This window comes from Acipenser ruthenus, chromosome 48 (genome assembly GCF_902713425.1).
Source record: "Acipenser ruthenus chromosome 48, fAciRut3.2 maternal haplotype, whole genome shotgun sequence".
Classification (NCBI taxonomy): domain Eukaryota; kingdom Metazoa; phylum Chordata; class Actinopteri; order Acipenseriformes; family Acipenseridae; genus Acipenser; species Acipenser ruthenus.
In genome coordinates, this window is record NC_081236.1 from 7,957,705 (window position 1) to 7,978,471 (window position 20,767).

At 42.2% G+C, this 20,767-nt stretch overlaps 2 protein-coding genes and 1 non-coding gene across 9 annotated transcripts in view; 2 read left to right on the plus strand and 1 right to left on the minus strand.

Moving 5' to 3' along the window:
* Positions 1-20,767, plus strand: part of LOC117970347 (butyrophilin subfamily 1 member A1-like) — a 328,161-nt gene that overhangs the window by 140,336 nt on the left and 167,058 nt on the right. The window lies entirely within an intron of this gene.
* Positions 1-20,767, minus strand: part of LOC131696665 (zinc finger protein ZFP2-like) — a 273,747-nt gene that overhangs the window by 5,579 nt on the left and 247,401 nt on the right. The window contains exons 1-3 of one of the 6 annotated variants that reach the window (XM_059014435.1): positions 5,806-5,914; positions 3,116-3,379; positions 928-1,429 (exon numbers count right to left, since the gene is read on the minus strand). In XM_059014435.1, coding sequence (XP_058870418.1) covers positions 928-1,429; positions 3,116-3,337 — 724 coding nt within the window. In that variant the 5' untranslated portion in view covers positions 3,338-3,379; positions 5,806-5,914. Of the gene's footprint in view, positions 1-927; positions 1,430-3,115; positions 3,380-3,936; positions 5,406-5,430; positions 5,501-5,805; positions 5,915-20,767 lie in introns of those variants that run through there. The other 5 variants (XM_059014436.1, XM_059014434.1, XM_059014433.1 and 2 more) reach the window with 5 other exon arrangements.
* On the plus strand, positions 6,979-7,097 carry LOC131721262 (5S ribosomal RNA). Its single transcript, XR_009319916.1, has one exon. It is a non-coding gene; the product is annotated as a 5S ribosomal RNA (ribosomal RNA).

A 20,767-nucleotide genomic window follows, 5' to 3' on the forward strand; every position in this document is an offset into this window, starting at 1 on the left:
GCTCAGCTGCAATTTGGCAGCATACCTCCATTTACATAGAAGGCAGATCATGCAGTGTTAAAACATGCTGCCGGTGTGTCACACTTCAAAAGAATACACTGTATGCTGCACACATTAAATCGGGAATCATTTTTTAAAAAACATATTCTGTTCTTCAAATCTGCATAAAACAGGTAACTCACATTTCAGTATGTTGCTTAGACAAGTTAAACTGATAGTTTGTTTCAAACTTTTTGTTCCATGTAATGATACAAAACAGTAGGCTACAGTATTTTAATTAAAGAATAAACCATTTTAGCCAGAAATCACTAACTTATTCTAATAAATTAAACTGTGTTTTATAATATAATGCTGAAATGCTCTTAACATAGAGTATTTTTAACAGTATTTGTGTTTTTATCATTTATATTCTGAGGTGAAATTAAATATTTAAGCTATTTATTACCCAACCTGTGACATAAAATATACAATATAGTAGCCTACGCTGGTCAGACAGTTGGTTTCGAACTTCAGCCCCCTGTCAGCAGCTGCAGATGTGGGCAGGACCAGATTTCAGAACACGAAAAAATAAGGGGAGTTTTAGGACTGTACCAATAACATCTATTACATACATTATAGGGTGATACACACTGTCCTATATAAAATGTGGTGTCTGTTCACAGCGAGGAAAATCTGCTTCACACCGGCACTGTGCCTCCACTGAACCACCTTGAGAGTGTCGCTGCATTTACCAGCATTCCCATTGACACTGAAAGTGATTCCGCATCAGTGCCGCCACAGACACGGTGATTTGCTTCAGTGTAGACAAGTATGCGAAATGAACCTGGATGCTAATGTGGAGCCCTGCTATCTGTTCTCAGCCTCTCAGTCACATTGTGGCCATCACTCAGTGTAGAATGACAATGTCACAGCTAGTCAGTCACTCACCTGCTAGACTGCATTCTGAATGTGAGTGCCTGTCTCCCTGTCCACCTCCTTGCATGCTGTTGAGAGAGCCTTCCTCTCCAGAGCCTTGCTTTCTCACACAGATTCTCTCCAGCACCACGCTACACTCCCGCAGGTGTACCGGACCCAGCTCAGTGGGGGCTGCTTTCAAATCTTCAGATTCTTCCTTCCCTGGTTTCAACAGTACCTCCTCTTTCAGGGGCTCCAGTTTAATACGCACCATTTCCAGCACCTCTTCTTTCATAGGAACTGGTTCTTCTGTCTGGGAGATCTCCAGTTCGTTGCGCTCAGCTTTAATTCCAGACACCACTGGCTTGATGCTGTCACAGGGCGTCTCACAGAGCTCCTGTTTAATGGGGAGGGAAGCCAGTCCAGTGAACTCCAGTCTAATAGGGACCAGTTCAAGTTTAGGGAGCTCCTCTTTAATCGGGACAGATTCCATCTTCACATTGTCCAAGGCATCAAACGTGGTTCTGCTTGGTAGCTGTCAGAAAAAAAAAGAAAAAAAGATTAAGGGCTGGTTTCATATCACAGACCCTGATTAGCACTGATGCTGAGGCATGTCTACACTGAAGCAAATCACTGTGTCTGTGGCAGCACTGATGCGGAATCACTTTCAGGAAATGCTGGTAAAATGCAGAGACACACGTCTCTCGAGGTGGTTCAATGGCGGCACAGTACCGGTTCTGAAGCAGATGTTTCTCAGTGTAAACTGCAATGCCACAACAGACACTGCATTTTACAACGAACAGTATTTAACACCCTACTAATTCCCTAGATGTAGTAGTAGTTGTAGTAGTAGTACAGTGATCTATGCGTAAACCTTAGAAACAATGGAACCTCCCTTTTAAATTCTAGACCACAATCCACTCCCCCCCCCCACCCCCCCGGGTCTACTTTTTCCCCAGGACACCGGTGCTGAAGCACAAGAAACACTGCATTTTACATAGAACAGTATGTAACACCCTATTATATTTGTAATGGACGTTAATGGTACAGTCCTATAAAACCCATTTTTTTGTGTTTTGAAATAGGTTCCAACCCATATGCAGCAGGAAGCTGAAGTTCAAAACAAACAAACTGCAGTGTACAAAAATGAGGGTCGATAGAATAAAAGAAGTCATTGTTAAATTACTAAATGAGGCTTTAATCATGTCAAACTTTGCGTAGATCAACGTATTTAAGAAAGGGATTGATTTGATCGAATGTTCAAAGTAGGTGTTAATCCTAGAAATCTGTTTATAGTGGAATACTGTGGAAAAATGCAGAATTTACATTTTGGCAGAGAATTTGTATTTTTTACATTTTGTGAAAAATGCAAAGAACATCTATGAACCCCACCAACTGAACGAGTTGTAAATGTTTTAAAGTAAGCACCAGTGACACTTCTGCAATGTGCACATCATCACCCTGTTGTGTTTGATCAACCGCTACACCTACACTCTACAAGAAGCCTGGGAAAGTACTGGATGTACTTCATTCATCCTGTGGGGATAAAATAAAATAAGGGTTTTGGAGGTTGCCTGTGCTTTGAAGTTTCGGTTAGGATTGTTAGGATTATGGTGAATTATAAAAAAAAAAAATCATGTGACGAACGAATAGCAACTGCCCACCAGCGTCGAGTATGTGGGGGCCGTAAGACCTCAGCCCCCCTCGGGCAAAGTCAGCATTTTCAAAGGGGGCTCAACCCCCCCTGTGTTTTGAGACATGTTGTGAGGGCATCCCTGCTGATCACAAATGAAAAGAAAAATGGTTTCACATTAATAGCGTGAAATACATTGAAAGCACTTAGAACAAAATACCTATACAGCTTGTATACACAGCAATGCAGTCGAATACGTTTGCCTAGAGATTTATTGGTATAGAACTTTTGACAGATCTATCTTATAGTCAGTCTGACACACATAACCAACCCATAAATAATTCTTTAAAAAAAAATCTCATAACTGCTGGGACTACATTTTCACCATTCATGGGTTCTTTGTTAAAGATCACTTAACTGTTATTTTACGGTCAAAACTACAGATATATATCTATAGATAGATCTAGAGCTACAATCAGCTGAGTTCAAGTGAGATTTCGGTCCATCATCTTGGGTGATGATAAGAACACGAGAGAGTACACATAGTTCTATATGTCTCTGGAGGGGTTCCAGTTTAATAATACACACCATTTCCAGCACCTCTTCATTCACAGGAAGGGGTTCTTCTGTCTGGGAGATCTCCAATTCATTGCACTCAGCTTTAATCCCAGACACCTCCGACTTGATGCTGTCAGATGGCATCTCACAGAGCTCCTGTTTAATGGGGAGGGAAGACAGTCCAGAGAACTCCAGTCTAATGGGGACCACTTCCAGTTTAGGGAGCTCCTCTTTAATCGGGACTGATTCCATCTTTACACTGTCCACGGTATCAAATGGGGTTCTGCTCGGTAGCTACCAAAAATAAAAAAAGAAAGATTATAAGTCCTGTCAAAGAGGTTTAAGTGGGGGCTCCTGACAGGCACACCCAGTAAAAGCGCTCGCCCGAGTGCAGTGGATTTGTATTTCAGACACCATAATTTAAGGTGGACTTAAAAATACCAGAATTATTCTGATCTGACTCTTAAGGTGGATTTCACTTTTAAATCGCCACAAAACATGAAGATGTTTAATTTAAATTACTGATTGCGCGTGCGTCTATTCAAAAACACTCCTGCAAATTCGGCGAGTTTTCGGTTTAACCCTGAAGCAGAAATCGTGTTAACCATTGAGATACACATTATATATATATATATATATATATAATGAAAAAAGTCTTTACGGTATAAAGTTTTGTTTTTTTTTTAACATGGATTACATTGTCAACGTGTAGTTTATACTAACGTGATAATGTTTCAGAAAATGCGGAAACATTTGACTACATGATGTATTCACACACAAAACAGGAAACAGGCTGCTCTCGTACAAGTAATGTTATAGATTGGGGGGTTTCCACAAACGGTTAGACTCACACTGTGTATTACTTCTAAATGAACACACTTTATTGAAAATCACACATCTGGAACCACGAACTCAGCTCTTCCCAGAATCCCGCTCTCCAACATCTCCCTGTAACAAAGGTTCCCACCGAGTAAGTGTAACCGACTATCACAATGAGTCACATTGAGAATTAAGTTCACGGAAAATATATGTGAATTCTGGAGATCTCTCTCTAATGCTGCGTATACCCTTCTTAAGAAAACGTACTTTACGTTATACAGATGCCTTAATATATTTATACCAGGTTACTTTATTATAAAGAATCACTCAGCAACAACAAATATACTTTATGAAAAAAATGTTTATAAAAGTAATATATATGTAGCAATTAAAGTTGTTACAATATTGTTCACAGTAAAAAAAAAAAAAAAAAACATTGGAAATAAAAATATAGAATAAAACAAAATGTTTCTATCAGTTGTGCACAACGACTAAAGTACCTCCGGAGGCCTTAAATATATAAAAAAACAAGTCCTTCTGCTGAACTGTACAGTCCCGCTGCAATATTACAAGCCGTCTCGGTAGATGCAATGGATCGAGTCCTCCACTCTTCGTAATCTCCGGTCTCCACGAACTATTAATAAAATATAATAGCAATGCAGGACAGTGAAGATACAGCATATAGAAATTTCAGATGTATTCCTGGGACGGTAGCTCTAGCACTCGTTTGCACATTGGAAATAAACATGCAGGCAACTGACTGTGTAAAACACAATACACACGTGGTGCATTAATTAAAAGGAAACTTATTTAAAGTGCTTTTTTTTTTTAATTCTTTTTTTTTAGTAACCATACAATACAAATGTACTATATAAATGACAAATACATATTTGGAACATCTTAAACACATATTATAAACCGTTCAAGTTTTGAACTATATTTAACTGCAGTTCAGTCAAAATGGCGGACGAATGTATAAACAATATTCTCTTTTTTTTCTATTTACCGAGTAAAATGGGAAATACAACTGCCTCTGTAAATAACAGAAATCACTCAAATAAAAAAAAAATATTATTCTTTTATAAGTATTAGAATATAGCCGCTTCAAATATGTATTTATTTGCAAAGCTGTATTGAACAGAATCATCCACATGGCGGCCACACTATTTATTATTATTATTATTATTTATTTCTTAGCAGACGCCCTTATCCAGGGCGACTTACAATTGTTACAACATATCACATTATACATTATTTCACATTATACAGATATCACATTATTTTAATACAATTACCCATTTATACAGTTGGGTTTTTACTGGAGCAATCTAGGTAAAGTACCTTGCTCAAGGGTACAGCAGCAGTGTCCCCCACCTGGGATTGAACCCACAACCCTCCGGTCAAGAGTCCAGAGCCCTAACCACTACTCCACACTGCTAAAAAAAATAAAGTTTTACTTAAAGCTTTATTACAGCAAATCCTGCTATTTTTAATCAATAAAATCAAAGTAAGGAGAAATCGCTTACCTATTAATAAAATATAATAGCAATGCAGGACAGTGAAGATACAGCATATAGAAATTTCAGATGTATTCCTGGGACGGTAGCTCTAGCACTCGTTTGCACATTGTTAATTAACATGCAGGCAACTGACTGTGCACGTGTTTACTGCGGGCACAGAAGGGGGGGTCGTGTTAAAGAAACAGACTCACTGATACCCATATTTGGAAACAGGAAGCATGGGGGTTCCATAAGCGCTACAATTCATTGAATCACCAGACTGTTACATTTGCTTAGTTGCAGGTTAGTAATATTACGAAAGCACACAATTACTTTAATTGCTTGTTCTTATATCACTGACCAATATAAATCCAGGATTTTATGAAATGGTTAACAACTCACCCGCTACTAATCTTCAAAACTCAAACCCGCCGCAATATTTGCGCTTTAAAATGATGCGTCCGGTTCAGTTGAGTTTTTGGAAACCAAGCTTGTTCTGGGGGCAGAACGAATGCTTTACATCTGATTGGTTACTTGCGAGTCTAAAATGTTTAATGGAACATTTGATTGGCCAGATTATTTGACAAAAAATATGGTGGGGAAAGACCGGGAAGAATTCAGGTGTGTCTGACTTGCGGTTAGAACTACCCACTGAAATGCATAGAATTATATAAAATATTGTACAGAAGAAAAGAGGCTGTATCGAACTACCGATATTTAATATTTTTTTTAATTTTGCAAGATTCACATATAAAATATTTTAATACTAGTGTTTCCAAAGATGGTTTAGTCAAGTTTTTCATGCCAATGAAGTGTTGGCGATACAGAATTGAGTGTAAAATATGTCTGCCCTGAGCAAGTGCAGGTCTGTGTCCCTCCTGGCCGAATCATCTGTCGAGCATAAACAAATGACCACTAAACCTACTGCTGCTCCTCGTCAGCGGAGTCCAATGACATCTCTAACCCTTTATCATCATTACACAATACAACTGAGATCGGCTGTTTTAATAACGGTGTGTGGATTTGTGGGGGGTCGTCAGAAGGCAGGGTCAGGACACAAGGAATGATTTAGATTTATTTGAATTTGAGCTCATTTCTGCTTCTTTACGTGTTTATTTTCACTTCAGTATAAAGTTTGCTTTGGAGGTTGTGTGTGTGCGTGCGTGCGTATGTGTGTGTCTGTGCGTGCGTGTGTGTGTCGTTTTATGGCCCTGCACATGCGTTTTTCTTTTTTATTTGTTCTTACCCCGTGGTCAGTTTTGGTGTCGTTTAAATTTGGTATTTAGGCTACTGAAAGAACAATACAGACGAGAATCTTGTATGAAGTTTGTCCGACCACCCGCAATTATCGAAATAAATAAAGTAATATGTAAATATTGGAATGAATAAATTAATACGTATGGGAATAAATACATTTATGTCGATATTTATGTATTAATTCATTCATTCATTCATTCATTCATTCATTCATTCATTCATTCGTTCATTCATTCATTTTAAGCAATGATTTTTTCCTCGTGTAGCAGTATTCCGGTATTAGTTACTATGGAACATACTAAACCACTAGAGCTTTCCGCTTACGGCCATACCACCTTGAGAACGCCCGATCTCGTCTGATCTCGGAAGCTAAGCAAGGTCGGGCCTGGTTAGTACTTGGATGGGAGACCGCCTGGGAATACCAGGTGCTGTAAGCTTTTCTAACCAACAGCTTGAAAGGGGGCGCTATTTCCCCACATATTTCGAATAATATTCTCACACTTGCTCCAACTAGAAATATTTTTTACATTTTATTTTAACATTTAAAATGAAACTTTTAACATAAGTAAATGATATGAACTCAATCCATCCTGCCCTTTTCCCGTGTGTGTGTTCGTTTGTTAAAACATTAAAAAATACATTATTTTTCGGTTTAATAAATAGACATTGTTGTGGAATTACATGATTTCAAAGACATTGAGATTCAATGTATTATCAGTATATCAGCCTATATATGTACAGAAAATGGTACATGCATATTTAAATATACTTTTCTATTTTCTAGCTGCCATGAAAACTTACTGGTGTTCCTTAAAAAGAAAAGGCAACAAATCCAACATTTGGAACAGACGGCAGCTTGAGGAGAGAAGAAGAAAGTAATAAAGAAATGTATGTGGTTTTACTATACGGTTGCAATTAAGGAAAAATATTTTAACACATTGAAATGGTCTTTGTTTTTGTTAACTCAAATTTTGAAAGATAAAAGTCAAACCATGAGGTAAAATATTACGAATTAACAAATTGTCTTAAGAATTGTATAATTGTTGATGTAGACCTGACTTGGAACCTTAAAAGTTTTGTTGAATGTATCGGACACTACTTTGAATAGTCCACTTTGTATTGGACAGGATTAAACAATATGAAAATGTCAGACGCATGGAGAGGTGTCATTCAATAGCTGAAATGCTTTGTAAAAGAAAATGTCAAAATGAAATTTGTTTATTGCTAATTTTTCCAGAAACTACAATGTCGTCTTCAAGTCCTGCCAACAGCTAAGAACAGTAGTTAGGCCCAGGCGCCTTGACTTACAATCCAGGGCGAGAAGCCCAGAGGCAAAACCCCCCAAAAATGGGGTCATACTTAATTAGAGAGCATCCTGAACTTGAATCAGCCTGGATCACTTGGGAGAACTGAGCAGTATTCAATCAAATATGTCATGATAACAAAAAACTCCAAGTCCCATAAGCAAGTTGTGCTACGTTTACACCTGCACACCTGAGCCGAGCCGGCCTGGTGTGTCTCCGCTCGTTCGGCTCGCATTTACACGAGAGAGGGGAGAACCGAGCGAATGACGTCACGAATAATGAACGTGCTGAGCAGCAAGTTTTCAAAGACGACAAACGACAGTGAGAATGGCGGTTGCTGTGGCGGATCAGGATGTTTTCGTTGTGTTTTTTTGCATCTTTGTGTTTTACCTGCTGAATAACACGGCTGAAATGCATCGAAGGATTGAATATAAAAAGAAAAGAAGAATGCTTCTGGAAGAGAGTCGCAGTCTGAGTCTTTTGAAGATGAATATGGCCATCAGACTTAAGGCAAAAAAGGTACGGTTTATTTTCTTTTTTTTATTAAAAAAATAAACTTGAAAACACAGTCGTTTGTATTATCAGCTTTGTTGGAAACTAGCGTCATTTCTTTGTTATTACCTGATGTCCGCGTTTGACTAAAAAAACGTTTAAGCTATTTTGTTTTTTTACTTTTACAAGGACTCGTGTCAAACCTTTTAAAAGATTAGCATAACAACAAGAAATACATACCACTGTTTATAAATGTAAAAAGAAGCAAAAAAAAAACAAACAGAATGACACAAATCCCCGCCCACAGCCTGCTTTGGCCCCGAGCCAGACTCAGATATGTTGCAGGGCTGGAGTTTCACGGCTTGGTTCCGGCTCGGCTCGGTTATTTGCTAGTGTAAACACTCCCGTACCGGTACGGGTGTGCTAGTGTGAACGGGGCATTGATAACCCCTCAGCTCCAAGCTGGTGCCACTGGAAGCAAACCCTGTCACTTGTTTCTCTAGATCTAACTCCGGACAATGCAAAATTGAAGAAACATGGCAGTTTGATTACAACATAATTTCTCATTTTTTGTTGACCCTTCCAAGGTCATAGGTCGAAGGAGAAATTAAAAAAAAAAAATAACAACCATAGTTTCTGCACTCAGCATGTCAGAAACCCCCCAGGTGATTTTTTCTAGTAAAATCTGCACTGGTTGAGTTGGTATGGAATGCCCCATATATTAACATGGTGTGCACCTCAAATAGATGGAAGATTGGGTGCTTTAGTCTTCTTTTTCTAACTTGGATTATAACTTATAATAATAAAAATGATGTTATCTCAATTTCAGACACATTTTTAAATGAGGAACTCAGAAGTCCCTGAATGAATTTTTATTTTTTATTCAGGATCAGCACATCAGCGTTATTAAAGTCAGTTTATTCTTCATTGTCTTGTCATCCTTGTTACCCACCTGGTCTCCTTCATTCCTTATGTGTGCAGCATCTCCCTGGCACACATGTCTCAACACTTATGGGCCAGTTCATTGTGAACAGGCAGATTTCTAATGCCCCTCCTAGAGAGCAGGAAAGCACTGAGAGGCTAAACATAAAACTTCAGGAAGGATAATCTAACTGTACTGTGAGTCACCCAACCCTATCAAGTCCCACCTGTGTTCACAGCTCAGATCTCATAGAACTGTCTGTGACACTTATTGAAACAGAAGTGCAGCGCTTAGAACACTGATACAAATAGAATTAATCCACTCTTCTATTAAACTGTGAACTTAGTGTTTGATTGAATCCCTCTCTGTGTTTGTATAGCCTGGAAACAGGCATCAGTGCCCTGCCAAGCTGCACACACTGCCATCATTCACACTGACCACAAGAGGGAGCCAGAGCACCACTGCTGTCCATAATGTGATAGCACAGTAATAAGACAATTGAAATAGGCAGCAGTTACCTCCCCAGTCAGCCCAGTTCTCCCATTGTTAACACAAGGCTCCTCACACCCAGTCACCTAAAAACTACCGTGTGGTCTGTGTCTGGAGGAAGGAGCTGCTCACAGTGATGCATGCTGGGAAACACTGACTCTAATATCTCAACATCTGCAACTTCCACCCCTGCCAGTGAATATTAAAGAATGTTAAAATGTCCCTTTAGCATCCAGCATTTCAAACACAATGATTCTCCCCTTGCTCTCCTCTGTGAGAGTTGCTGTAAGCTGTCTGTTCCATACCCCAGATATTCCTGCAGACTGACATCAGTGTGTGTCAGCATAGAGGTTACAGCATGTCATTCCACCAGCATGGGAAGGGATTTCTGTTGCAATTCCACAGCCAAGCAGCACAGACTGCACTACACTCTGTGACCACAAGAGGGAGATAGAGAGAGTAATAAAGTGGCTCTGACGCTAATATCTCCACACCTGGGATTCATTTCCCCTTGATTCCACCCCTGGCAGTGAGGGATAGAAACAGATCCTCAACATGAAACTCCTTTAGGCTTCAACTTCATTTTAAACAAAGTAAAACAAACCATCAGACACAATCCTACCTGAAACACAACACAGACTGCAAATATTTTCACTGACCAAAAGAGAAAGCCAGAACAGCCCTCCTTTTTATAATGTAATAACACAGTAATAAGACAGGATATTACAGCAGAACAGCCCTCCTTTTTATAATGTAATAACACAGTAATAAGACAGGGTACTACACCAGAAATGCGTAGGCCTGCTGAAGGCTTTTCTCAAGTTAAAGTGAGTACTAATCATGGGTTATGAAATAGAGCTTTTGTTAAACAAAGCAAGGAGCACACCAGCTAGTGTTGAATAGTTATCCACAACATAGAAATGTTTGTTAATAAGTACACTCGTAAATGCAGCATGGTGGAAAATAAAGCTGCCTCTATTTGGCGAGCTCATTTCAAACAAGAAATCATGACATTGTTTCCAGTTCATTCGTATGCACACATTTACACAGACACAGCACAAGCACAAACATGAGGCTTCCAAATTAAAACGAAATACCAACAGTGCTCTGCTTTTGACAACAAACCTGCTCCCATCAAATGTTTGTACCATCAATACAGAATTAATAAGGTATGACATTTTACAGCTCTGAGATTCTGACAGACTTCCAACATGTGATGTTTATCGGTACCAAATGTTGAAATGTTGACGGTTGTGTGCAATGAGACATGGTTAAGACTGGGCGCTCGAAGGGTCATCAGTAGGGACTTTGATACCTTGGAGTAGGGGCAGTGATAGACCCATCACCATCGGTTCCATGGTGTACTGGTTAGCACTCTGAACTCTGAATCCAGCGACCTGAGTTCAGATCTCAGTGGGACCTGAGGTTTTAGGTCCTGTGAATTTGCTAGTAATGTTTCTGAACTGAAGCGTGTGATTGAACAAGTAAAATGAATGCAGATTTCCATGTCTGAGGTGGGAAATGCATGTGAAGCAAGGTACCACGTTACATCCTTTTGTGTCGGCCACTTCCAGCCTCTTTGCATGGATGCAAAACACTGAGGAGCTCCTCTGGCAGGGCCGGTATGGTTTCTTCAGCTATGCCAGGGGAACACTTGCCTTCATACATAACAATGCAGTACTCATTTACTGCCAGTTCAATGGTTTTGAATGGATACTTTGTCATAGCTGTTGCTTGATCCACAATGCCAAACACACTGACCACTTTCCAGTCAGGCTGAATTTCTTCCACAAATGGACCTACTGCGCTGACCTCAAGTTCAGTGTTGCTAAGTGTTCTAGCATAGTGAATGCTGTGTGTGTTTGGGGTTTTCTTTGGACAGTTCTGTTCCCACCTGTTTGCCCATTCATCTTGTGCCTTCTTTACCACATGCTTTGTAATATAAATGATGCTCACATTTGAGCATGCTTCTTTTGCCACCTTAGCAAATTCTTCTGCTGTGTTGACAACAGCATGCTTTTGCAGAATGCGCCTCCAAACTGCACGCTTTACTTTACCTGCAACCCCATCAACTGGCCCTTTACCGTGTGCTGTGGCAAGAAAGCTCCAAACAGCTCAATGCAGACTACAGTGTACATTGCTCAGCATGGTAAAGGTGGACAAGATGAATCTGTTTTTAAACTGGCTAGCAGCACCATCAGAAAAGATGTGCAAGTTAGAGATGTTGGCTGAAGTTGAGGCTTCATCAAGAATAGCCCGATTGTAGCAAACAACTGCAAATGTGTCATGTTGCCGTTCATCACTGAGCACAGCATAAGAAGCACTAACAGACTGAGCTGTGAGAACTGCTGGAAACAGAGTCCCTCCTTCTGTTATCCACTGAGCTGACATTATTTCAGCTTGCTGCTTTATAGTGAAGTTGCACCTTGGCAATAAAACTGTGGCTCTGCAGAATGGTCCGCTGGGTTTGAGCTCCTCCTTGGCATCGTGTAATGTTGACTCAAGCAGTTCCTTTTTATTGTTAGCCATCTATTGGTAGTAGTGTACAATTGTATCTTCATTATCATTGCCTTGTATTACCTGATTGATAGAACTAGCAAGGTCTTGGCATGTGTCACACTGGCCAAGGCAGCATTTCCTCTGCCAGTTGCAAAGTGACCCAATGACCAGGAGATTTCCATTGGGAATATTTTGACAAACCTTTTTCAAACCATCTAGTAGCATCTCTGTGTTGTCATGGTAACGACAGACAGACAGGTTGAACGTGCACAGGGCGCAATGCTGCAAACTTTTTTTGATGTTCTGATTTTTCCATCAGGATATTCATTCTTGAAGAGGCGGTGAGCTTCAAGAACCGTCATCAGGAGCACTTTTTTGTGCATTCTTTTTCTTGTGCATCCTCCCTTCTGATAGTGATGCAGTCTTTTCATCCAGGCAGCTGACGAGACACACAATCAATCTCATAGAATGCACAAACCTGACATTCTGTTTCACCAACTTCAGCTCTTTGTGTGGAAGCGTGCTTATCTACCAGAGCCAAACCAGATTGAGTTGCCAGTTTCTTTCCCATGACACTTTTCTTCCTGGGGCTCTTTGGAAGTGCCCGGTTTACTCCACTTACTGCCTTCCCTAGTGACTGAGCTGAAAAGAGAACTTTTGACGGTGAGTTTGTCAAATGATTCTCATTAAGTTGTGGTTCTGGTTCATGTCATTTTGAAAGATTTCTCCTATACTTTCTCATTGTTTCTTTGCTCTTTTCTGCTTCCCTTTTCTTCCTCCCTATACTCCACTTGCATGCTTTCTGCTGCTCTCTGTTCCTCTGTTTCATCCCTACTCTTTTCTCTTCTCACATCCTTGCATGAGATGCCCGCAGTCTTTCTGCTGCAGGTACTGGAAGCATTTTCCAACTTTAATCTAGATAAAAGAAAAAAGGAGGGTTGATTCAGTCATTTAAAACACTGAGTTCAATACATCTTTTAGAGGAATTTCTCATGTTCTTTACTTTTATAAATATTCACAGTAAATTCAGACAGCTGAGCCTCTTATGGTAAGAGAATCTTTAGCAGCACAGACTGCACTACACTCTGTGACCACAAGAGAGAGTAATAAAATTATGCTCTTTACTGCAAGGTTATTAGAGGCTTCTATACCTGTCCTGTTCTGTGAAAAACAGGGTGTGTTCCACACTATGGAGCCTACTGGAAAAGGAGTGCATGCATGTGAAAGTGATGGCTTTGCAGGGGTGACGTCAGACCAGAAACAGAAACCAAAACAATGAATGCGGGTGAAGCTGAGGCGCAGCGGCGCTCAGTGCTTTATTAAACAATAGAAAATAAAAGATTTAAACAAACACAAGACTACACAAACAAAAAGGTGTGTTAGCCAAAATAAACTGACAACAAGCAAGTATTGTGCTGGTTTTGAGCCAACACGTATAGCAATTGTTTCTTTCAAATTATTGTTTTTGATTTACCTCCTCACTCCAGTTCTAGACACTCTCCATGAGCGCAGAAAGATGCAGTCTTTTATACAGATGACCATCTCCCTATTAGCAACAATTAATCAATGAATTAACTTGGGAGATTGTCACCTTCTGCACGAGGCTTTTATGAATGGGGATTCATGTGACTGTATTATAAAACCGGCTTACCGGTTTTATTATGATAAAATATTTTATTATAATATTTTATTATAAAACTGCGAGACTTCAATGGATAGTGAAAAACACCCGGTATCAGCAATGACAGTCGGGTGTGGGTTTTTAATTATTCTTTTCAACAGCCCGGAGGCAGCACAGTCCAGAAAGGATTAGAAGAGGGACTTGTTTCATTCTCGTCACAAACAGCCATGTGTTTCTTAGTGAGCTGGGATTGCCATGGCAATGGAGCCCTTTCACACACATCAATCAATCAATAAAGAAATGAATACATGAGTGTGGCAATGTGCCCCGCCCCTGTGTGCATATCATGTGTTGTATGTTGCGTGCGTGTGTTAATGTTGGTGTATAGTCATTGGTACACGGGGATATAAACGGGTCTGTGTTTCACGTGTATTTAAAAAGTGTAGATTTGTATTTAGGCACGAGGAGAGCACAAATCACTTCACGTGCTGGTTAAATGTAATATGTGAGCACGGGGTTGCACAGAATTAATTCACGTGCTGGGATTCAAGTGAATAATTAATTAATAATTGAATCCCAGCACAACAGTATATATAGAGACACGTAGCATTCACTCGGGGTTGGGTGTTCGAGAGTGGAGAACGGGTGAGAGAGAAGGAGAACGTAAAGTAAAATAATAATCAGCCCCCTTATTCCCAGCACATCTCCACTCTGGCACGCACTTGCAGATTCTTCCTGAGCAACATCCGAAGAATCCGACCCTTCCTCACCAACTATGCTACCCAGCTCCTGGTCCAGGCCCTGGTACTCTCCCGCCTAGACTACTGCAACTCCCTCCTGGCTGGCCTCCCTGCGTCCGCCACCCGTCCGCTCCAGCTCATCCAGAACTCTGCTGCTCGCCTGGTGTTCTCTCTGCCTCGCTTCGCCCACGCTACTCCACTACTCCGCTCGCTCCACTGGCTCCCGATCACCGCTCGCATCCAGTTCAAGACTCTTGTACTAGCCTACAGATGCCTTGATCAGACTGCACCCAGCTACCTCCAGACCCTCATCTCTCCCTACACCCCCACTCGACCTCTCCGCTCCGCCTGCACTAGAAGACTGGCTCTACCTCCGCTACGCTCCCCTGCCTCCCGAGCCCGCTCCTTCTCCACCCTTGCTCCGCAGTGGTGGAACGACCTTCCTACAGTTGTCAGGACTGCCCAGTCCCTGACCACATTCCGGCGCCTCCTTAAGACTCACCTCTTCAAACAGCACCTGTAGAACTCCTCTGTTTGTATCCTGGGACACTATCACCCTTCATTTAAATATGCTTTATTTTGCTCTTATCTGCCCCCTATTTTACTGCATTTAATCCTGTACCTCAGAATATTGTAATCTACCAAGTGTTTAATCTGTAGTATTTTGTACTTAATCATATCCTGAACTATCATACTACTGTATGACTTATATTGTAACACTTGAATGTATTTGTATTTGCTTGTGATTGTAAGTCGCCCTGGATAAGGGCGTCTGCTAAGAAATAAATAATAATAATAATAATAATAAGTGTTTGTACTCACCGTGTTTGTTTGTCTCTCCGTGCACCGTTTGTTAAGTGTTTAGTACGTTTTGTTTGTCTATTTATTTTGGCGCAAGTGCCGTGTCCCGTGTTTGTCTGTTCAAACCTTTTATTTTCTGTTCTGTTTATTAAATGCTGAGCGAAAGCAAGCAAACGTGATGTCCTGCGTGGGATCTACAGCGCCTCCAGGACTCAGGCCAGAGCAGGAACCGCATTTTTGGATTAAAAAAAAAAAGAAGAAAAAAAAAATGGCAGAAGACGCCATCAAAGTGCGGGACTGGATCCTGGAGAATGCTGGGCTGGAGGCCCAGTCTATACCAGTAGCCGTCCGGTTCCTGTGGTTGATGGACAGAGAGCGATGGGAGGCGTATTCAAGGGAACACACCCTAAGCACCTGGGAGGAAGGTGTGGGGTTGGTCCTCAGCTACCTGGAGGCCGTTATAAGTGGAACAGCAGCCCAGGTAGCAGGTCCACCAGCAGAGGAAGAATGCCTGCTGTCCCCGTCGCCACCAGCAGAGGAAGAATGCCTGCTGGTTTTGCCTCCACAGCCCAAGTGGGAGGAGCCTGAGCGTCCACAGCAAAAGCGGGAGGAGCCTGAGCGTCCACAGCCCAAGCGGGAGGAGTCGGTGTGTCCACAGCCCAAAAGGGAGGAGTCGGTGCGTCCACAGCCCGAAGAGAGGAAAGTCGGGGCTTCCACAGCCCTAGGACCCATGCTGCCAGCAGAGGGAGAATACCTGCTGGTTCCACCTCCACCAGCAGAAGAACAATGCCTGTTGTCCCCATCTACACCAGCAGAGGAAGCATGCCTGTTGGTTCACCTGCTGCTGCCATCCCGAGAGCTAAAGGGGGAGGAGCCATCGCTGCCGTCCCAAGAGCCAGAAGGGGAGGAATTACAGGCTCAACCCCCTGAATTTTTCTGGGGGGAGAAGGGCAGGATGCTGATGTCCCCAGCAGCCTCTATTTATGCTGCTGAAGGGAGCACGGCGCACACCCGCCACAGCAGAGGGAGCCAGCACCGCCACAGCCTCCCTCTAAGTGGCCAGCATCAGCCCCATGGCCTCTGCTTCCACCGCAAAGAGCAGAGCAGCAGGAGCTGCCTCTGCCTCCACCACCTCCACCGCTTCCTCCTCTAGGAGCAGAGCAGCAGGAGCTGCCTCTGTCTCCACCATCTTCACCGCCAGGAGCAGAGCAGCAGGAGCTGCCTCTGCCTCTGCCACCACCACCGCCAGGAGCAGAGGAGCAGGAGCTGCCTCTGCCACTTCCAGGAGCAGAGGAGCAGGAGCTGCCTCTGCCACTTCCAGGAGCAGAGGAGCAGGAGCTGCCTCTGCCTCCGCCACTTCCAGGAGCAGAGGAGCAGGAGCTGCCTCTGCTTCCCGTACCTCCACCACAGGGAGTACGGTGGCCGGAGCCCCAGAAAGGGGAGCTGTCGGCCACGAAGAAGGGGGAGGAGGTCTGGAGACCACCAACCCCAGCAGCAGTTTCGCTGCCGGAGATCGTGGGGGAGGTCCGGAGACCTGCTCCCACTGCAGCAGTTTCGCTGCCGGAGATCGGGGGAGAGGTCAGGAGACCAGCATTCCCCGCAGCAATTTTGCTGCAGGCGTGGACCAGCATGCTGTCAGCCGTGCCACTATCGGCAGGGGTGCTGACAGCATGGCCAGCCATGGGCCCACTGAAGCCTCCCTTCCCAGCCCGAGACTTTTAAGGGGGGAGGTGGCCATTGAGGCCATGTGTGCTTTGCACAGGGGGGGGGGGGGTATATGTGGCAATGTGCCCCGCCCCTGTGTGTATATTATGTGTTGTATGTTGCGTGCGTGTGTTAATGTTGGTGTATAGATTGGTACACGGGATATAAACGGGTCTGTGTTTCACGTGTGATTTAAAAAGGTAGATTTGTATTTAGGCACGAGGAGAGCACAAATCACTTCACGTGCTGGTTAAATGTAATATGTGAGCACGGGATTGCACAGAATTAATTCACGTGCTGGGATTTAAGTAAATAATTAATGAGTAATTGAATCCCAGCACAACAGTATATATAGATGCACGTTTCATTCAGTCAGGGTTGGGTGTTTGAGAGTGGAGAACGGGTGAGAGAAGGGGAAATAAAAGTTTAAATATCAATTGCTATTACGTGCTGGTAGGACCAGCACGATACTTGTTTATTTCAAACTCACCGTGTTTGTTTGTGTGTCTGTCCGTCTGTTTACTGTATAGTCCGTTTTGTTTGTCTCTTTATTTTTGGCGTGAAGTGACGTGTCCCGTGTTTTTGTGTTAAAACCTTTTATTTTCTGTTCGGTTTATTAAATGCTGAGTGAAAGCATTCGCTCAGCTTCACCAAACCCCAAATCTCTGTCTGTTTATTTCCTGCTTCTGGTCTGACGCCACCCACTCCGGCCGTCTTTGTGACACTCCCATATTTATAATGCACATTGGGATCAGTATTAGGTCCCCTGCTATTCCTAATCTACATTAATGATTTAGATTCTGGTATAGTAAGAAAACTTGTTAAATTTGTAGACGACACAAAAATAGGAGGAGTGGCAGACACTGTTGCAGCAGCAAAGGTCATTCAAAATGATCTCGACAGCATTCACAACTGGGCAGACACATGGCAAATGAAATTTAATAGAGGAAAGTGGAAGGTGCTGCACGCAGGCAATACATTTCTCCCCCCTTCTTTCTATATTGGTTAATTGTGGGCTCTAGTTTTTTATTTAACATCGCTGAGTCCCTTGTCCCTGTGGATTGCAACCACAATGTAGAAACATCTAGAGAATGGATGGGAATGGGCAATAAACATCACTGCTGTTTCTCTTAAAGCGTGTTTATTTATTTCTAATACTGGACCCTGTCTTAATACTGTATCACATTCTGAATATGAATATAGCTGAGTTATTAACTGTAGATAATACTTAGAATACCAGATACACATTTACCATTAAAAAGCAATCCATGTGATTTCTTTACCAGTCGTTCATTATTTTGCGTATCAGCCTCCACACAAAGCCGAGCGCAGTGCGGTATACTGTAATGATGCTGCAGTCAGTCTGCCCGGACTGCACCTGAACCATCTTAAAAACACGAAGCCTCCAATAAGCTCATTTGTAAAAGTTAGTAAAGAATGGCGCTATATAATCTAAGGAAGCTGAATGTGAACTCCTAGCTGGAGCAACGAGAGAGGGAGAGAGGGGGCGGGGCAGAGAAGGAGGCGGAGACGCTGCTAGGCAACCGGCTCCTGAACATTCCACTCCGCTGAGCAGAGACCGTTAGGATTTAAAAATGCCAAAGTTCCGAGCGCCGTTAGTATGGGCTGCCAGAAATGAGGAGAAAATAAATACAGCTTTTTATAAATGTGTGCATTCAGATATCATTTAGAAATCTAGTTACAAGATTTAACAGTTAGCTAAATATTTAAATACATCTTAAATCTCTTAACTAGATTTAACAGTTAGCTAAATATTTAAATACATCTTAAATCTCTTAACTAGATTGAACATTTAGCTAAATATTTAAATACATCTTAAATCTCTCTTAAATAGACTTAACATTTAGTTAAATATTTAACTGTATGTGTCAGTATCTGTGTGTGTGTGTCAGTATCTGTCTGTGTGCGGGTCAGTAACTGTGTGTGTGTGTGTCAGTATCTGTTTGTCTCAGTGTGTGTGTGTGTGTGTTTGTCTCAGTGTGCGTCTCAGTGTGTGTGTGTCTCAGTGTGCGAGTGTGTGTGAGTGTGTGTGTCTCAGTGTGTGTGTCTCAGTGAGTGTGTCTATCTCAGTGTGTGTGTGTGTGTCTGTCGCAGTCTCAGTGTGTGTGTCTCTCAGTCACTTCAATTCATACAAAGAGCATTTCAAGTGGAGCGATAAAGTGGAGCGAAAGTTCCGAGCGGCGTCAGGCGCTTCGTTTAATTAACACTCTTACATTTTAGCTTCTTGAAGTTACCACAGCGTGTCTATGTATGAATTACTGAAGAGTAATATTTGTGAGAGAGAAACACACACACACACAGACACACACTCACACAGACACACACTCACACACACAGGCAGACACTGAGACACACACAGAGACAGGCAGTCACACATACACACACACACACACACTGACACACACACACACACATGCAGACACAGACACACACACACACAGACAGACACTGAGACACAAACACACACAGAGACAGGCAGACACTGAGACACACACAGAGACAGGCAGACACACACACAGAGACACACATGCACACTGAGACAAACACACACACTGACACACACACACACACACAAACAGACAGACACAGACACACAGACACACACACACACACTGACCCACACGCACACTGACACACACACAGAGACAGACAGACACTGATACACAAACACACACAGAGACAGGGAGACACACATACACACACTCTTCATCATCATCATCATCATCATTTATTTCTTAGCAGACTGACACACACACTGACACAGACACAGACACACACATAGACAGACACTGATACACACAAGTATTGACACACACACTTATTCTAATGTTTAAATATGCAAATTTCAACATTAGAAGAGCCAATCAAACCGTGTGAAAGCACAAAGCGGGCGGAGCTCATTTGCATACAAACTCCAGATTTAGCGGCCATTTAAATATTTAGCTAAATGTTAAAGCTAGTTAAGAGATTTAAGATGTATTTAAATATTTAGCTAACTGTTAAATGTTGTAAGTAGATTTCTAAATGATATCTGAATGCACACATTTATAAAAAGCTGTATTTATTTTCTCCTCATTTCTGGCAGCCCATACTAACGGCGCTCGGAACTTTGGCATTTTTAAATCCTAACGGTCTCTGCTCAGCGGAGTGGAATGTTCAGGAGCCGGTTGCCTAGCAGCGTCTCCGCCTCCTTCTCTGCCCCGCCCCCTCTCTCCCTCTCTCGTTGCTCCAGCTAGGAGTTCACATTCAGCTTCCTTAGATTATATAGCGCCATTCTTTACTAACTTTTACAAATGAGCTTATTGGAGGCTTCGTGTTTTTAAGATGGTTCAGGTGCAGTCCGGGCAGACTGACTGCAGCATCATTACAGTATACCGCACTGCGCTCGGCTTTGTGTGGAGGCTGATACACAAAATAATGAACGACTGGTAAAGAAATCACATGGATTGCTTTTAAATGCTAAATATGTATCTGGTATTCTAAGTATTATCTAGGCTGTACCTCCACTGAAGCA